The sequence below is a fragment of the Budorcas taxicolor genome, chromosome 16, assembly GCF_023091745.1.
Source record: "Budorcas taxicolor isolate Tak-1 chromosome 16, Takin1.1, whole genome shotgun sequence".
In the NCBI taxonomy this organism is placed as follows: domain Eukaryota; kingdom Metazoa; phylum Chordata; class Mammalia; order Artiodactyla; family Bovidae; genus Budorcas; species Budorcas taxicolor.
Genome location: NC_068925.1, coordinates 76,468,101 through 76,486,139, shown reverse-complemented (window position 1 = coordinate 76,486,139; position 18,039 = coordinate 76,468,101). Strand labels below are relative to the sequence as shown.

At 36.6% G+C, this 18,039-nt stretch overlaps 1 protein-coding gene across 1 annotated transcript in view; it reads left to right on the top strand.

Annotated features, from left to right (window-relative positions):
• LOC128061329 (membrane cofactor protein-like) overlaps nt 1–18,039 on the top strand; it is a 39,328-nt gene that overhangs the window by 13,948 nt on the left and 7,341 nt on the right. The window contains exons 5-11 of the mRNA XM_052653604.1: nt 877–1,074; nt 10,265–10,447; nt 10,851–10,916; nt 11,034–11,075; nt 14,406–14,459; nt 15,938–15,973; nt 16,817–16,877. Coding sequence (XP_052509564.1) covers nt 877–1,074; nt 10,265–10,447; nt 10,851–10,916; nt 11,034–11,075; nt 14,406–14,459; nt 15,938–15,973; nt 16,817–16,877 — 640 coding nt within the window. The remainder of the gene's footprint in view (nt 1–876; nt 1,075–10,264; nt 10,448–10,850; nt 10,917–11,033; nt 11,076–14,405; nt 14,460–15,937; nt 15,974–16,816; nt 16,878–18,039) is intronic.

The window sequence follows — 18,039 nt, the reverse complement described above, 5'->3', positions numbered from 1 at the left end:
GAATGTAGAGCAGCAATTCTCAAACTTTTGGCCTCAGGACTCCTTTATACTTTCAAATTAACATAGACACCAGTGAGCTTTTGTTTATATGGGTTATGTCTATTGTCATAACAACAATGTATAGACATAACCCATATAATGCTGTGGGTTATGCTGTGTCAACTCTATTATTATGGAACTAATCCTGAAAAGTTTTCAAAATAATTATTTATTAATTCATTTTTAAGAAGAATAAATGTGTACCTATTAGTATATAACACATATTTAATGAAAAAAACATTCTAAAACAAATAATGGTTTTGTTTTACATTTTTGCAAATTTCTTCAATGTTTGGCTTTAAGGAAAACATCAGGATATAGTCACTTGAAAAATCACACTATTTATAGCCTCTGGAAAATTTCACAGTACACTTGTAAGGATGAAAGTGAAAATGACAGTAATAATTGGTATTAATGTGAAGAACTGACTTAGCAAACAGATACATTTACAAATTATGAAGCATTTCTCAACTAGCACTGAGTTCTGTTTTTAATCATGATCATATTATATCTTCAAATTGTCAGCATGTCTTATGAAGAGAACAAAGCTTAGTTTGGCCTTACAGGTAAATGTTTGTATCTCATGTAGATATTTCATGACTTTAAGAAAATGAGTTTTATTCTAGAAATTCATTTGTAGATTAATAGCTTGAGTTTAAGAGAATGTATTTTCTCATAAAAAGCTTCTTCTAAATGGATAGTGGATTCACACCCAGCATATAGCAGTCATATGGTAACGCATTTGCTGAAGGCAATTCATAGGACTTTACTAATGCTGTTTAATCCTTTACCCTTGCCTTTAGCCTTTCATGTTCTCTCTCTTTTTTTCTTTTTAAGAGATTTTGTGTAAACCACCTGAAGAAATTCCAAATGGAAAATACACCAATAGCCACAAGGACGTGTTTGAATACAATGAAGTAGTAACTTATAGTTGTGATCCTTCAAATGGACCAGATGAATATTCACTTATTGGAGAGAGCAGGCTTATTTGTGTTGGAAATGATGAATGGAGTAGTCAACCTCCTCAGTGTAAAGGTAATAATATTTCTGTTTATTTCCTTCTTAATTTGTAAATACAGTAGAAACTTTGTAAATAGTTTTACCTATATGTAAACACAGTCATATGTGCTTGAGTCTCCTGTTAAGTTGGTTTCTAATTTGATTTAATATCAGTCAAACCAAATAAAAACTAGTTGTAGAGTTTCCAACCTCTCACCCAGCAGGTTCTTGGCACTCCAGTTGATACATTGCAAACTATTGTGTATTTGCATGTTAAGACTGTTCTCCATGAAAGCATCAAAAATTCAACACACTTTTTCCCAAGTGTTGTCTTGCATTACAAGAAGTATAACAGTGTAGCTGCAGGGAATGGTAGTATAAATTGTAAGAGATGTGAATTGTCTCATAAATATGATTGCTAAATGCTTGGGAACATCTTTTTAAAAAGATTTGAGGTGTTAGAGCTTGATCAAAAGCAGGGAGACACTGGAGGGATTTTTCCTCTTGAAAGAAAGGATCCACTGAATAACAGCAAAATATTCTCTCAAGTGAAGAGAGACCATTCTTATTACCATATTCTAGGCAATAAGAAAATTTTTACCAATCTTAAAGAACTGAAATCATTTGGAGTACATTATCTGATCAAAAATGGGGTGAATAAATAAATCAAAACATAATCTAGAATATCCCCAAATATTTGAAAATTATGCAAGACACTTAAAATTAATAAATCAGAGACAAAATAACAAAGGAAATTAGAATTTCTTTAAGCATAGTAAAAATAAGTCACAAAATATCCAAACTTGTTGGGTACAACAGAAACATGGCTTCAAAGGATATTTAAAGCATGAAGTACTTATATTAGAAAATGAGAAAGGTCTCAAATCAATAACCTAAACTTCTACATTAAGAAACTGAAAAAGAGCAAATAAAGCAAAAATGGGAAATAATGAAGACAGAGAAAAAGCAATGAAGTTGAAAAGAGAAATAATATAGAGACAGTCAAGAAATCAACACCTGCTTCTTGTAGAAGATCAGTAGAATTGATAAACCTATATGCAGTTTGACAGAAAACAGAAGATACAGATTATCAGTATCACAAGTGAAAAAGATGTCACGAAATATACTGTAGACATTTAAATGACAATAAAGGAATAAAAAAAAACAACTTTATGCCTGTAAGTATAACAGGTTAAACCTTTCTCTCATGCAGACTTTATCTTTTGTTATTGTGGTATATCACGTGGACTGATTTGCTTATGTTGAACCATCTTTGTGCAGAAAGAAATTTTGTCAAATGAGTCAACGTCCATTCATGATAAAAACTCATCAAGTTGAGTACAGCAGGAACATATCTCAACATAATAAAGGTTATTTACAACAAGCCCACAGACAGTATAATACTCAAAGGTGAAAAGCTGAAGCCTTCCTAGAATTCAGTAACAAGACAAGGATGCCCACTCACCATTTCTATTCAGCATAGTATTGGAAGTCCTAGCCACAGCAGTCAGAAAAGAAAAAGAAATAAATTTATCCAAAATAGGAAGGAATAAGTAAAACTGTCACTATGTACAAATGACATCATACTCTATATAGAGAATGCTAAAGTCTTCATAAAAGCTCTGGTTCAGTCGCTCAGTTGTGTCCAACTCTTTGCAACCCCACGGACTGCAGCACGCCAGGCTTCCCTGTCCATCACCGTCTCTTGGAGCTTGCTCAAGCTCATGTCCATCAAGTTGGTGATGCCTTCCAACTGTCTCATCCTCTGTCGTCCCCTTCTCCTCCTGCCTTCAATCTTTCCCAGCATCAAGGTCTTTTCCAGTGAGTCAGTTCTTTGCATTAGATGGCCAAAGTGTAGAGTTTCAGCTTCAGCATCAGTCCTTCCAATGAATATTCAGGACTGATTTCCTTTAGGATTGACTGGTTTGATCTCCTTGCAGTCCACGGTACTCTCAAGAGTCTTCTCCAATACCACAGTACAAAAGCATCAATTCTTCAGCACTCAGCTTTCTTTATAGTCCAACTCTCACATCCATACATGACTACTGGAAAAACTGTAACTTTGACTAGATGGACCTTTGTTGGCAATAACGTCTCTGCTTTTTCATACGCTGTCTAGGTTGGTCATAAAAGCTACTGGAAGAACTTAATGTATGAATTCAGCAAGGTAGGAGGATACAAGATGAACATGGAGAAATCTGTTGTGTTTCTTTACCCAAATAATGAAATGCCACACCAAGTTAAAAAAAAAGAAAAGAATTCCATTTAAAATTGTATCCAAAATAAATAAAAAGCACCTAAAATTGACTTAACCAAGAAAGTGGAAGACCTATATACTGAAAACTGTAAAATATCAGTAAAGGAATCTGAACAATTTTTAAAGAAATGGAGAAATATGTTGTTGGATCTTGGGTTGGAAGAATTAATACTGCTAAAATGACCATATTACCCAAAGCAATCTACAGATTTAATGCAATTGCTTTCAAAATACCTATAACGTTTTTCATAGAACTAGAACAAATAATCCTAAAATTTATATGGAAAAGATCCAGAATTGCCAAAGCAATCCTGAGAGAAAGGAACAAAGCTCTAGGTATATCCTTTCCTTAACTTCAGGTTGTACTGCAAAGCTACAATAATCAAAGCAGTGTGATACTTGGCACAAAAACTATAGATCAATGAACAGAATACAGAGCCCAGAAATAAATCCATACACCTATGATCAGTTAACCTATGACAAAGAAGGCAAGAATATACAATGGAGAAAAGACAGTCTCTTCAACAAGTGGTGCTTCAGAAGCTGGACAGCTACATATAATACAATGAAATTAGATAGAACCGTATACAAAAATAAATTGCAGATACAAAACAAACTCAAATGGTGTAACCACCTAAGGGTAAAACAGGACACCATAAAACTCTCAGACAGAATTGTAGCAATATTTTCTTTAAGTCAGTTTGCCAAGGCAAAAAAAAAAAAAGGAAGGGGGGAATAAATGGCATACAATCAAATTTAAAAGCTTTAACACAGCATGGGAAACAATCAACAAAACCAAAAGACAACCTATGGAATGAGAGAAAATATTTGCAAATGATGCAAATGACAAGAGGTTAATATCCAGAATGGACCAACACCTCATGTAAGTCAGTATTGAAAAAACAACACAATTAAAAAATGGGCAGACCTGAATCAACATTTCTGCAAAAGAGACGTACAGATGGCCTACAAGTACTTGAAAAGATGCTCAGCATCATAAATTATTAGAGAAATGGAAATCAAAAACACAATGAAGTGTCACCAGTCTTCAGAGTAGCTATCATCAAAAAGTCTATAAATAATAAATGTTATAGGGGGTGTGGAGAAAAGGGAACCCTCCTAAACTGTTGGTGGGATTGTAAAGTGGTACAGCTAGTAAAGAAAGCAGTGTGGAGGTTCCTTAAAAAACTAAGAATAGAACTATGATCTGCAGACTCACTCCTGAGTAAAACAGTCTCTAATTCAAAAAGGTGCAATTACCCCAGTGTTCATAACATCGCTGTTTAAGATAGCCAAGACAAATAACTCAAGTGCCCATCAGCAGGTGATTGGATTAAAATGTTTTGTGTTTTTGTGTGTGTATATTGGCATATCACTTGGTTTTAAAAAAAGAATAAAATACATTTCAGCAACATGGATGACTTAGAAAATATTATACTCAGTGAAATAAGTGAGATAAAAAACACACAAATATTATATGATATCACTTGAATGTGAAAGCAAAAAAATAATACAAATGATTCTACATGTAAAATAAAAACAGACTCAGATGTAGAAGACAGACTTATAGTTACCAGTGAGAAGAGCAGAGGGGGCAGTGAGTTAGAAGCACGGGATAATTAACAGATACAAACTGCTATACCTGAAGTAAATAAGCAACAAGTATTTAGCAACATGGATGGACTTAGAGAATATTGTCCTTAGTGAATTAGGTCAGATATAGAAAGACAAATACTATATGATATTACTTGAATGTGGAATAAAAAAAATATGAGTGATGCTACATACAAAACAAAAACAGACTCAGATGAAGTAGATAAGTGTATAGTTACCAAAGGGATTAGGTAGGGACAACACATTAGGAGTATAGGATTAATAGATACAAACCACTACACCTGAAATAAGCGTCAAGTGTTTTACCATATAGTACAGGGAATTATCTGGAGTTTCCCTGGTGGCTCAGTGGTAAAGAATCCGTCTGCCAGTGCTGGAGACACAGGAGACATGGGTTGGGAAGATCCCCTGAAGGGAGGAAATGGCAGTCTACTCCAGTATGCTTGCCTGTAATAATCCCATGGGAAAAGGACACTGGTGGGCTACAGTCCATGGGGTACAAAGAGTCAGACATGGCTGAGCAACTGAGCATGCACACACAGGGAATTACATCCAATGTCTTGTAATAATCTGTAATGGAATATAATCTGGAAGAAAAGCAAGTGAACAAAAAAATCACTATGCTGTACACCTGAAACTAACAAGATAGCAGGTCAACTATATGCAATAAATATTTTTCCAAAACCTCATGAAGTGTAGTGCAGGCCCCGTGTCCTCACTAGGGTATTATTATACCAAACATTTAAGGAATAAATAGTAGCAGCCCTATACAAAGTCTTCAAGAAAATTAAAGAGATGGGAATTCTTCTTAATTTATTTCATGAGAACGGTGTTGCTCTGATACCAAAACCAGACGGAAACACTGCAAGAAAAGTGTTATACAGTATCCAAAGTGGGCATAGAACTGAAACTTCTAAACAAAATATTAGTATATCAAATCCTTTCTTACAAAAAACAAAGAGTACATCATAATCAAGTAAAGTTTATTCTGTGAACGCGTGAATGATTCAAATTTTAAAATCAGTATAATTTACCATATCAAGAAACTTTGAAGGAAAAAAAAAACCAATCGCCTTAATAGATGCAGAGAAAAAACATATGACAAAATTCATCATCTTTTCATTATAAAGCAGCAAATGAGGAATATAAGGGAACTGCCTGAAGCTGACAAAAGGCAGCTGTAAAAATTCCCCAGCTAATATTATAATTAATAGTAAAAGAGTGGTTATGTTTATCTAAGGTAGGAGCAAGACAAAAATGTCTTCTGTTAAAACACTACTCAACCTTGTATTTGGAGTTCTTAGAACAGTCCATACATATTGAAGAGTAAGGAATAATATCGACTTTATTCAGTTACAACAAGATTGTTTTTCTGGAGAACTTGAAAGACTGAAGTTTTTGCAGGATCAGCACATAGATAACCGTACATCCATATGCTAGTAAAACACCAATAGAAATGGAAAATTTTCAAGTACTATTTACACCAACTTGAAAACCCAAAATACTTGTGTGTAAATCTAGTAACAATGTGAAATATTTCAATGGTAAAAATAACTAAACCTAAGAAATTAAACAAGACTTTAACAAATAGAGAAAATTCAGTGATTATGGGTTAGAAAATGCAATATAATAAGGATGTCGATTCTCTATGATTGATCTATAAATTCAGGACAATCCCATGAAATCCCAGTAGAACTTGACAAAAAGATTGTAAAATTTATTTAGAAAAATAAAATAACTAGAATTGTCAATAGAAATTTGGAAGAAAGAGTCATCTCATTCTGTCTGCTGTCAAGTCTTCTGATAAACACTACCGTGAGGACCAGAACCAAGGCAGTCAGTACTGGTGAAAGGACAGCCGTGTAGAGCATGGAACAGCAGTGTCCAGAAATACAACCGTTCAAAAACAAAACAAACCCTCAACACTGTGTTAGCACCATTTGCAAATATTTACTCACAGTGAACCAAAAACTTAAATGTGAAATCTAAAACCAAAAGATTTTTGCTTTAGCACATAGGAAATCTTTGTGCCTTAGTCAAAGGCACAAATACAACTCTTAAATACAATTCTACAACCATGATTCTTTAAAGAAGAAATGTTAATATACTGGACTTATCAAAACTGGACTTCTGTTTCAAATACACTATTAAAAGAAGGAATGAAATGAGCCATACATTGGGAGGAAACATTTGCAAAGTACAAATCTGCTAGTGGACTTGTATCTACAATATATCAGTTCAGTTCAGTTCAGTTGCTCAGTCGCGTCCGACTCTTTGCGGCCCCATGAATCGCAGCACACCAGGCCTCCCTGTCTATCACCAGCTCCCGGAGTTCACTCAGACTCGCGTCCATCGAGTCAGTGATGCCATTCAACCACCTCTTCCTCTGTCGTCCCCTTCTCCTGCCCCCAATCCCTCCCAGCATCAAAGTCTTTTCCAATGAGTCAACTCTTCGCATGAGGTGGCCAGAGTACTGGAGTTTCAGCTTTAGCATCATTCCTTCCGAAGAAATCCCCGGGTTGATCTCCTTTAGAATGGACTGGTTGGATCTCCTTGCAGTCCAAGGGACTCTCAAGAGTCTTCTCCAACACCGCAGTTCAAAAGCATCAATTCTTCGGCGCTCAGCCTTCTTCACAGTCCAACTCTCACATCCATACATGACTACTGGAAAAACCATAGCCTTGACTAGACGGACCTTAGTCGGCAAAGTAATGTCTCTGCTTATGAATATGCTATCTAGGTTGGTCATAACTTTTCTTCCAAGGAGTAAGCGTCTTTTAACTTCATGGCTGCAGTCACCATCTGCAGTGATTTTGGAGCCCCCCCCCCCCAAAAAAAAGTCTGACACAATCAGAAAACAACCCAGTTTTTTTAAAACGGGCAACATGAATAGACCTATTGCACCAAAGAAAATATGTGGATCCCCAAATACTTGGAAAGTTGCTCAGTGTCATAGTAAACTACAGAATGGAAATTAAAACTACAATGAGATGTCAGTAAACAGCTATTAGAATAGCTGAACAAAAAACCCCAAAGCTAAAGACTAACAATACAATTAATAGGCAAGAATATACAGCAGTTGGAACTCTTAAGGCATTGCTGGTAAGAATACAGAGTGATACGAATATTACGGAAGACAGTTTGGCAGTCCCTTATAAGGATAAATAGACACTTACCATACAACTCAGCAATGTAAGTAAAAAGATGTATGTTTATATAGAAACCTGCATGAGAATATTCAAAGCAGCGTTCGTCATAATCATTCCACACTGGAATTAACTCACATGTCCTTCAGCTTGTAATGGATGAACAGTCTAATCTGTATCCATGCAATGGAATAATACTCTACAATAAAAAGAAATGAGTTCCTGAATCATGCAACAAAAGAATCTCCAATGCATTACGCTAAGTAAAATACCCATACTCAGGCTGTGATTCCACTAAGACATTCTGGGAGAGCAGCAGGATCAGGCAGGAAACAGATGAGTGCTTGGCTGGGTGGGGAAGGTGGTTGAGAACTGGAGGGTTGATACAAAGTGACATGAAGTATTTAGAGATAAGGGAATTTTTGTTATTGTGTTGGTAATTACATGATTATTTTGATTTATGAAAACTAACACACTTGTACACCTTAGAAAAGGGTGAGATTTACTGTATGCACTTTGTATCTACTAAACCTAACTGACAAGAAAATCATTAGGTGCAATTAGGAGCATATTGGCCCAACAGTGAAAAAAACTCAGGGAACCTGAAGACAGGGCAATAGATACCTAGCATGGTTTGAAAAGAAAGATTAAAACAAGAGACAGAGACAGAAACCTTTGGGAGAAAAAGCAAACAGTTGAACATACGTCTAATTGGGGTTTCAGAAGAGAGAACAACGCAGGAAATCATTTCAGAAATACTGGCTGAAAATTATGTAAATTTGATCCCAAACAACAACCCCACATATCTGGGAAATTCACTGCCCTTAGCAGAATAAATTTTAAAAATTTACCGAGAAACCCCCAATTAAGCTAAGCACAGCCTGTTAGAACTCCTGGAAACAAAAGCAGCAGCAGCCAGTGAGAGGGAGAAACAGACGGGAAGCCTTGTCTCCTTTTTCTCCTCACCCCAAGGTGAGAGTGGCAGCTGACTTTATGGAACTATTGAAACTAAAGGACAATTTCTGCTAATACGCTGAAAGAAAAACAGAATCCAGAAAAACAACACTTAATGTAGAAAGCTGTGTGAAGAATTTGTCATCAGTCAACCTGGATTACCTGCAGGAGGGAAAGGCTGCTCACTCCAGGATTCTGGCCTGAAGAATTCCGTGGACTGTATAGCCCATGGGGTCATCAAGAGTCGGACTCAGCTGAGCGACTTTAGCAACCTGGATTATAAGAATTGATAAGGAAGTTCTTCTGGCTGAAGAGAAATGATACCTGACGGAAATTCAGACCCAAAGAAAGGGAGAAAGAGCACTCTTGGCTTAAAAGGCTGTATATTATCTGCCTCTTATCTGTCATTCAGATTTAATCTCATAAGATGTTCTCTTGAACTCACTACTCAGGCAAGTGTTTTCTTGATTTTTTTTTTTCCCTCCCAGTTCTGCCAAACCCATTAATGGATACTAAAGTCAACTAAGAGAGTCAGGATGAGTACTTTTTATGAGTGGAGTAGAATGGGACATACCACAGCACATTGGTGTGAAGGCTGAGTATTACTCGTAAGACTATCTCAGGCCTGTTGGTTTATATACTGGTTGACAGCATAAAACGTGCTTCTTGATCTCTGGTTGCAGCCCAGAATGTTTGGAAAACACTGCCCTAACTCCACAGACCTTTATTTCTTGAACGTCCTAGCTTCTGTATGCTGTTGCCTCCTGAAAGCTTTCTGTTTCGTATCTAGGCATGGCTAGCTTCTTCGCAAATTAAACTTGAGCTCAAAGGTTACCTTGTCAGAAAAGCTTTTGCTACTTTTCTAAAAGAGCAAGGTATGTAATGAGTGTCAGAATGATCTTAAAAAAATCCTCACACTGAAGAAAATTACTTTTGACCTTACCCTGAGTTTGTATCTGGTAGTCAGCCTGCTCTCAAAACTTGCCAGGAATGGAAGGAAAATGTAGAGAAGCAAATGAAGTATGACAGTCTGTTCTAGGTGTTTGAAAAAAAACAAAACACTGCTAGATTTCTCCAGATCTCTTTACCTGGAATCCAGATGCACAGAGGTTTGGGTTCTTTTTTCTTTTTTTCCCCCAATTAGTATCTTTTCATTTCTTTCCTGTTTCTTCCCCCTGGAATTACTTCACACTAGTTTTTCTGGTCCCGTGTGGAAGCAGCTTTCCATTAACTCTGGAATTTCTCAACTTTTCAGTGGTCAGATGTGAATATCCAGCTGTTGAAAATGGAATGATAGTCTCAGGACATGGAAAAAAACATTACTACAAAGCAACGGTTGTATTTAAATGCAATGACGGTTTTAACCTTCATGGCAACAATATAGTTGTCTGTGGTGAGAACAGTACTTGGGAGCCTGAGCTACCAAAGTGTATTAAAGGTAAAAACACTGTCTTCCTTTTGTTTTTGTTCTTTATTTCTTTCATTTCTTTCATTAAATATCAAGAATGCAAGAAAAACTGAAGAGAAACAATGTTCGTATTTACCTGTTGTTGTATTCATTTCTATGATAGTTGTATGACTTCAAATTCACAAGAAATCTGCTGCAGCAATTTTCTGCCTTTGTAGGGTCTTAGCATTTCATGTACATAACACAGGTATATAAATTTCTCTTGCTAGGCATTCTTAAATGTAAAAATGGAGAGCAGTCATTTTGCAGGGTAAATTGAAGTGTAGGGAGTTTTACCTAAATAAGTCAAGAATGAAAGGCATAATCCATGTGAATGGAAAGACAGTATTAATGCCCGAGTTTTTGACTCATTCTCCATTATTTTGTTTTCTAGTGTCGATTCCTCCCAGCACCCACCCTCCAATTCCCAGCACCCACCCTCCAGTTCCCAGTGTCTCAGGTTCAGTAACTTCCTACATATATTTTTTCAAAACTCTTTTAAATTCCTGGTGAAAATGCCAGCAGTAACTCCCAGATGTTTGACCCTATCTGCATTTTTTTTTATTCTGTTTTCCAGTGTCGACTCGCAGCACCCAACAACCAATGCCCAGTGCCTCAGGTTTAGTAACTTCCTGCTTATATATTTCAAAATCCTTTATGTTTCTTGTGATTTTTTTTTCCAAAATCTTTTAAATTTCGATGATTTATACTCATTTATCAATTTTAGTAATGAAATATTCACAGCCTTTTTAGTTCTTAGATTGAGTGATTCTAAAATTATGTGCAGTCTGCAGATATAAGCAGATAGCAAGTTAAGTAAACTTTAAATATGTTTACTTATCTGTAAAATGATTTCACACCTTGCTTCCTTCATTTCAGTTCAGTTGCTCAGTCGTGTCCGACTCTTTGCGACCCCATAGACTGCAGCACGCCAGGCCTCCCTGTCCATCACCAACTCCCGGAGTTTACTCAAACTCATGTCCATCGAGGCGGTGATGCCATCCAGCCATCTCATCCTCTGTCATCCCCTACTCCTCCTGCCCCCAATCCCTCCCAGCATCAGGGTCTTTTCCAGTGAGTCAGCTCTTTGCATGAGGTGGCCAAAGTGTTGGAATTTCAGCTTTAGCATCAATCCTTCCAATGAACACCCAGGACTAATCTCCTTTAGGATGGACTGGTTGGATCTCCTTGCAGTCCAGCCCTTCTCAAACACCACAGTTCAAAAGCATCAATTCTTTGGCTTCCTTACTTAGTGATAGTAAATTTAAAGTGGGATTCATTTAAAGCACTTAGCATAGCCCCTGGTTTCTAGAAAGCTCTTAACAGGCAGCTTGTACCAGTTACACTCAGATTAATATTAGTGTAGAGGAAGGTTCACAGGTTCTGTTTTTTAGCATGTATTCTGTGTCATCAACACGGATGATTTATTCATTTTAAAAGTGATCTCTTGACACCTGCACAGGATGTCTTCTGGGTCCAGGACTGTTTCCTTTCCCAGGCTGACCAGCTTGGTTCTTTTTTATAAACTGGGAGATTACTATTGTCTCTAGAATGAGACTGGTATTTCTACCACTTCCGTCACTCCCCCAACTCCTAACAATTATTGTTTTCCTCTTTACTGAGCGTTTTTTGTTTGTTTTGGATGTTTTTGTTTTTGTTTTTTGAGGGGGAAGAGGGAGTTGGCAACAGAAAGTAAGTGGTATAACAACTAAAAGGCAGAAAAAGCCCTTGTTTATTGGAACGAAATGGAGGAATTCTAGCAGGGACTGCTGATCAGCTCCTCTGCCTGAGACTTGAATGCATGTTTTGCGATGTTGGAAGGACTTGTTTCCCTAAGATCAGGGCTGCTGTCTCTGGCTTGTATTTAGTTGCAGCAGAAGCTAGAGACCAGAGGAAGGGTGGGAAGAGTATCAGTCTGGGCAGACTTTTAAAGAGCTGACATAAGCATTTCATGAAGGATTTATAAAGCACTGATAGTTTAGTGTTTGAAAGAAGACTTCTGAGGACAGATGTACAGTGAAGATAAAACTGTGGAGATTATTTTAAAATATCAAAAATCAAAATTCCTCATGAGACTGTCAATCATTTCCTGTCATCAGTTAGTATGAAAAAGATTATTTAGTTCAGTTCAGCTCAGTCGCGTCCAACTCTTTGCGACCCCATGAATCACAGCACGCCAGGCCTCCCTGTTCATCACCAACTCCCGGAGTTCACTCAGACTCGCGTCCATCGAGTCAGTGATGCCATCCAGCCATCTCATCCTCTGTCGTCCCCTTCTCCTCCTGCCCGCAATCCCTCCCAGCATCAGGGTCTTTTCCGATGAGTCAACTCTTCGCATGAGGTGGCCAAAGTACTGGAGTTTCAGCTTTAGCATCAGTCCTTCCAAAGAAATCCCCGGGTTGATCTCCTTCAGAATGGACTGGTTGGATCTCCTTGCAGTCCAAGGGACTCTCAAGAGTCTTCTCCAACACCACGGTTCAAAAGCATCAATTCTTCGGCGCTCAGCCTTCTTCACAGTCCAACTCTCACATCCATACATGACTACTGGAAAAACCATAGCCTTGACTAGACGGACCTTAGTCGGCAAAGTAAAGATCATTAGCAACATATAATGGTGATCAAGTAGATCTGATTATGCAAATATGAAAAACTGTAGGCAAAATACTAACTGGGGAAGGACACAAGTTATGCAGTAGGAAACTATATGGATGGTATTTTTTTAAAGAACCATATGTTTATTCTGAGCACGTTATTTTTATGGTTTATTAGTAGTTAACTTCTAGGATTTCCACTATATACAAAGGCACAGTGAACATGCCTATGCAACATTCTTGTGCACTTGGGTAAACATGTGTTTAGGTTAACTTTACAGAAGTAGAATTGAAAAATTAGGGAGTACATGTATTTTTTATTTTGAGAAATAATTCATTTTGAGAATCTTTTTAAAAAACCAAATATCAAATTTAAGTCCATAATTTTGTATGGATAAGGCTGGAGAATTGAATCTAATTTTCCATTCCAGATTCCAAGCCCACTTCTCCAACCATGACTCCAGGACTAACTCATCCAGGTTCAGTGGCTGAGCGTTTTTTTCATCTACACTTATTTATCCATGTCCTTCTTTAAACTGTTCTACATAGCTTCTGAAATTTCTTAAGTGTTTGTGGGTTGTACCTTCTTTTTTCATTCTGATTTTGTTAATTTGGGCCAACTTTTTTCTTGATGAGTGTGGCTAAAGATATATCAATTTTGTTTATCTTTTCAAAAAACCAGCTCTTAACTTTCATTGGTCTTTTTTTATTTTTAAAAAGTTTCCATTTCATTTCTTTCTTCTCTGGTCTTCATGATTTCTTTCCTTCTACCTTTGCCCTTTCTTGTGTGCTTCTGTTTCTGATGGGTTTAGTAGAAGGTTAGGTCACCTGAGATTTTTCTTCTCTCCTGGCGTCGGCTGATGTGGCTGTAAACTCCTCTCTTAGAACTACTTTTTGCTGCACCTCATAGATTTTGGATTTGTTTTCTTGTTTTCGTTTTCTCCAGATATTTAAAAAAATTTCTTCTTTGATTCAGTCAGTGACCCGCTGCTTGTTTAGTAGCATACTGTTTAGCCTCCACAAACGTGCTTTTCTGTTTTAGTTTTAAGTATAATCACATTGAACCCATAGGGTTATTCTGACACCACACTAATGATAAATTTGCTTGCTGTACCACAGAATATTGTCCTAGGAAATGTTACTGGACAAGAAGTAGAATGCTTTGGTATTGACTATAAATTTATAATATTTTGATACTACTTTTAATGACAAACATTGATGTAGTTTGTATAAGGAGAATGAAATTATAAGAGTTTTTGTACAAAGTGAAAAAAATCAAAATCTGTGAACTTAGAGGATATTAAGCTCTATTGTTTTTTCTCTTTTTTTTTTAACTTGCATTTTTTCCTTTTTTCTAGGACATCCCCCCAGCCCTACTGATGCAACACCCCCGAACGATGCTGAGGGTTTAGGTATTATTTTGTTACTGACTATAACCCTGTGTCATAAGGCCCTAGTTTTCTATGTGGAAGTATTACCATTATCTATAATTAGAGAAGAAACAACATGTTAAAAATGGGTGATAATTGTTCACTTTGTAGTTGTAAAATTGCACATTTTAAGGAATTTTAAAGGTGCAGATCCCATGACATATTTAAGCGGTACTTTTAAACACATGTAGATAATATAGATTTTAGGAGGTTGCTCAACTTAGGATACCTAATAATAAGTTTACTTTTTAAAATAATATGGCTATATGTAGTCTAACATATAAGTCTGACATCTAAGTTATTTTCTATGTAATAGTTTTACTTTGTAATGGCAATTTGTAGGTGAATTTTCTTTCTGTTGGTACCTTGTAAACACAAGCCTTAAAGTACTATTAGTTGGGTTAGTTTTTCTATACAAGGGTGGGGTAACACACTTAATCTTGGCACACGCAGTTCACACCGTATGTGTGAAAGAACTTGATGGAAGTATAGTTGTGACAGTTAAATGAAATATAACGATTTACGGATAAGGAAAGGAAGAAAAATAGTTTACTTTTCTTTACATTAGACTAGCTTCGTTAGTCTCTATAAAACGCACTTTAGGCTTGTTATATTTTCCCTGTGAAACCTGTGGTCACACTGGCACTCTGCCAAGAGAATCCAGTGCCATCTCAGGATGTTTACATTCGATAATATTTATGAAATAGAAAAGAGCAGAGCTGTGCATGACACTGTATGCGATGTTACATGCTCTGTGTTACAGACAATAAAGTAGCGGCAGTTTAGAAGCAGAGGTGCTACTGACTAGCGTTTCTAAGCATTAAGGTGTGGTCTGGAGAGTCAGAAATGCGTGTTTATGCCTCCGTGCACAGGTTTACGCATGTGCCCTGGTGTACCCTTTACATTCTTAATTTGCATTGCGTTCAGCGAGTCTCCCTAGGGAGTTAGGGCTGCGTCTTCATCTGCGGAGAAAGTGGGGTAGGAGCTGTGGTGATTGGGTGAAGACTCTGCATGGGTTCAGAGCACTCTTTATGATTTATTCCACAGACTTCAGGGAAAAGCAGACATTAAATGTCTAACAAAGTCATAAGTAATAAAAGAACTGAATGTCGAACTAAACCAACCGTAGCTGGATACTCACATTTTAAAACTGGTTTTCCTCTAAACTAGTGAATTCTAATTGTTAACCTTCACTAAATAACCTGACATCGTAGCCAGAGCAAACAGCAGTGAAGAGTGAGCTTCCTTATTAAGAGTGTCACAGAGGCGTTTCTTAACTCTGGAAGTGATTAGAAGGGTTCTGTGATGCAAATAACCTGGAAGCACAAGCAGTTGTGCTAAAGCTAGATTGACAGGTTTTTCCTCTGTAGTCACAGATGATCTGGTGAAATTAAAATGCAGCTGCTCCTAGGAGGTCCCAGATACTTACTTATCTCCCAAACTGTCTTCATTTTTCGCAGGTGCAGGATTCATCGTGCTCATCGTTGTTGCTCTACGTAAGTGTCAAGAAGTTTGATACCAATGAAATCAAAACATTGCTCTGAAAAAGTGTGGTTTTGTTTTGGTTTTTTTTTTCCTAAGGTTTTTCAATATTTATAGCTTTATAGCTTGAAATTAAGTAAAACAGGAAAACCTGACTTTTTTTACATAATACACTACCTTGTATTAGCATTACTCTGTTTGGCAACCCACTCCAGTATTCTTGCCTGGAGAATCCCATGGACGGAGGAGCTTGGTGGGCTACAGTCCACGGGTCACAAAGAGTCGGACACGACTGAGCGGTTTCACTTCACTATTCCTGTCTATTCTGCATGTCCACATACTAACAAACTCTAAATAATATATGTTGTTTCAAAGGTGAATTTTCATCATATGAGTTTTCATCCCAAATATGCTTTGGGTAGTTTTGTAAATTTTCAAGAATTTCTCTGACTTACTGTATACTGTTTAATCCAAAAAGTACAATATACTGAAGAGTCCAAATGGACTAGCAATGTATATGTGCTTAAATTAGATACCATTTTCTGGCCATGGGTACCTGAAAGCATGAAAATGAAAGTGTTAGTCACTCAGTCGTGTCTGAGTCTTTGCAACCCCACCAGGCTCCACTGTCTGTCTGTTCTAGTCCAGGCAAGAATACTGGAGTGGATTGCCATTCCCTTCTCCAGGGGATGTTCCCAACCCAGGGATTGAACCCAGGTCTCCGGCATTGCAGGCAGATTCTTTACCATCTGAGCCTCCATGGAACCTCTGATCAGCATTAATTTTTTCTACTAGATTTTAAATCTTGGCAGTGATTTTTCTTGATCATGTGACATTTGTCTCCTGATTTCTTGTAGTTGTTGGCATTGGATTATTGCTTTGCCTGTACTTCTGTCTTTGCAGACAAAAGAAGAAAGGGTAAGGTACAGCATGTTTTTTTAATTTATTGCTCCTCCTCACTGTTGACATTCTTTTGTGCAGTTTTTGTTTGTACTCTGTATTACGTGTTTTTAAAAAATTGCTCCTGCTTGAGTGTGCTGTGTGAATTACACATCTTTGCTAAAAATATTTTCACCTGTTTTTAATATCACTGCTATAAGAGTAATCTGTGCAGGTCGCATCAACTAATTATGATGTAAGAAAAATTTCTGTGGGATTTGAGGTATAAGTGCTGAAATAAATCACGGACCGCTTTGGGGGTCTTCTCTACCCTAGGCATACTCAACTTCCTAGATTGGACTAATGGCCAAGATTACATATAAAATGATTCCCTGTGGAGACTTTGATAGCTGTAGTCACTGCAGTTTTGATGGTGAAAGTTTTCAGTTGTCTGTATAATTTAGGTAGGTAGTTGTAAGAAGCTACATAGATGTCTCCTTCAGATACCAAATTTGTATTTTTTTTTTCTTTTAGATTTGTTATACAGTTAAACTGGAGAATTTAAAGCAACATCGTTTGATTTCCCTCTTATGTTCTCTTAATTTACTAGGTTGAAGTAAAACTGATGGGGTTAAACTAAAAGTTGCTGAAAGGGTAAGATTTACAAGGACCTCATGAACTTTGTCTTTTTATCTATAAAAATAAAATAAGAGAGAGAGTTAAAATTGCAAAAAGGTACAAATATATAATTTGTACCTTTTAAACATCATCTTAAATTTTAATGAAGTAATTTAAAATCTAATGAAAGACTTAGAATAAAACTGGAGCATAGACCAAGATTAGGTGCTTTGATATTTCTGATTTTTAGTGATTTTTTCCCTATTGCTTTGTAAATAAAACTAAAAATTAAAAATGAATGGTATTAATGACTTTATGATATTTATATTCCTTTTATTTTAATCACTACATTTGGACTGTGTAATAAAAGTACATTCTTCACTCATAAAGAGCTAAATACATATTTTTAAAATTTCTTGGTCATCTTTTAAAAATGTCCACAGTGCCTTCATTTGAACCTTGAATCTTATATTTATAGAACATATAATATGCACATTTGATTTCTCTATCAATAGTGTATTTTTTAAACTGCATATACACAGGTGGTATAACACGGAAACACCATCAGTGAAATATTTGACAA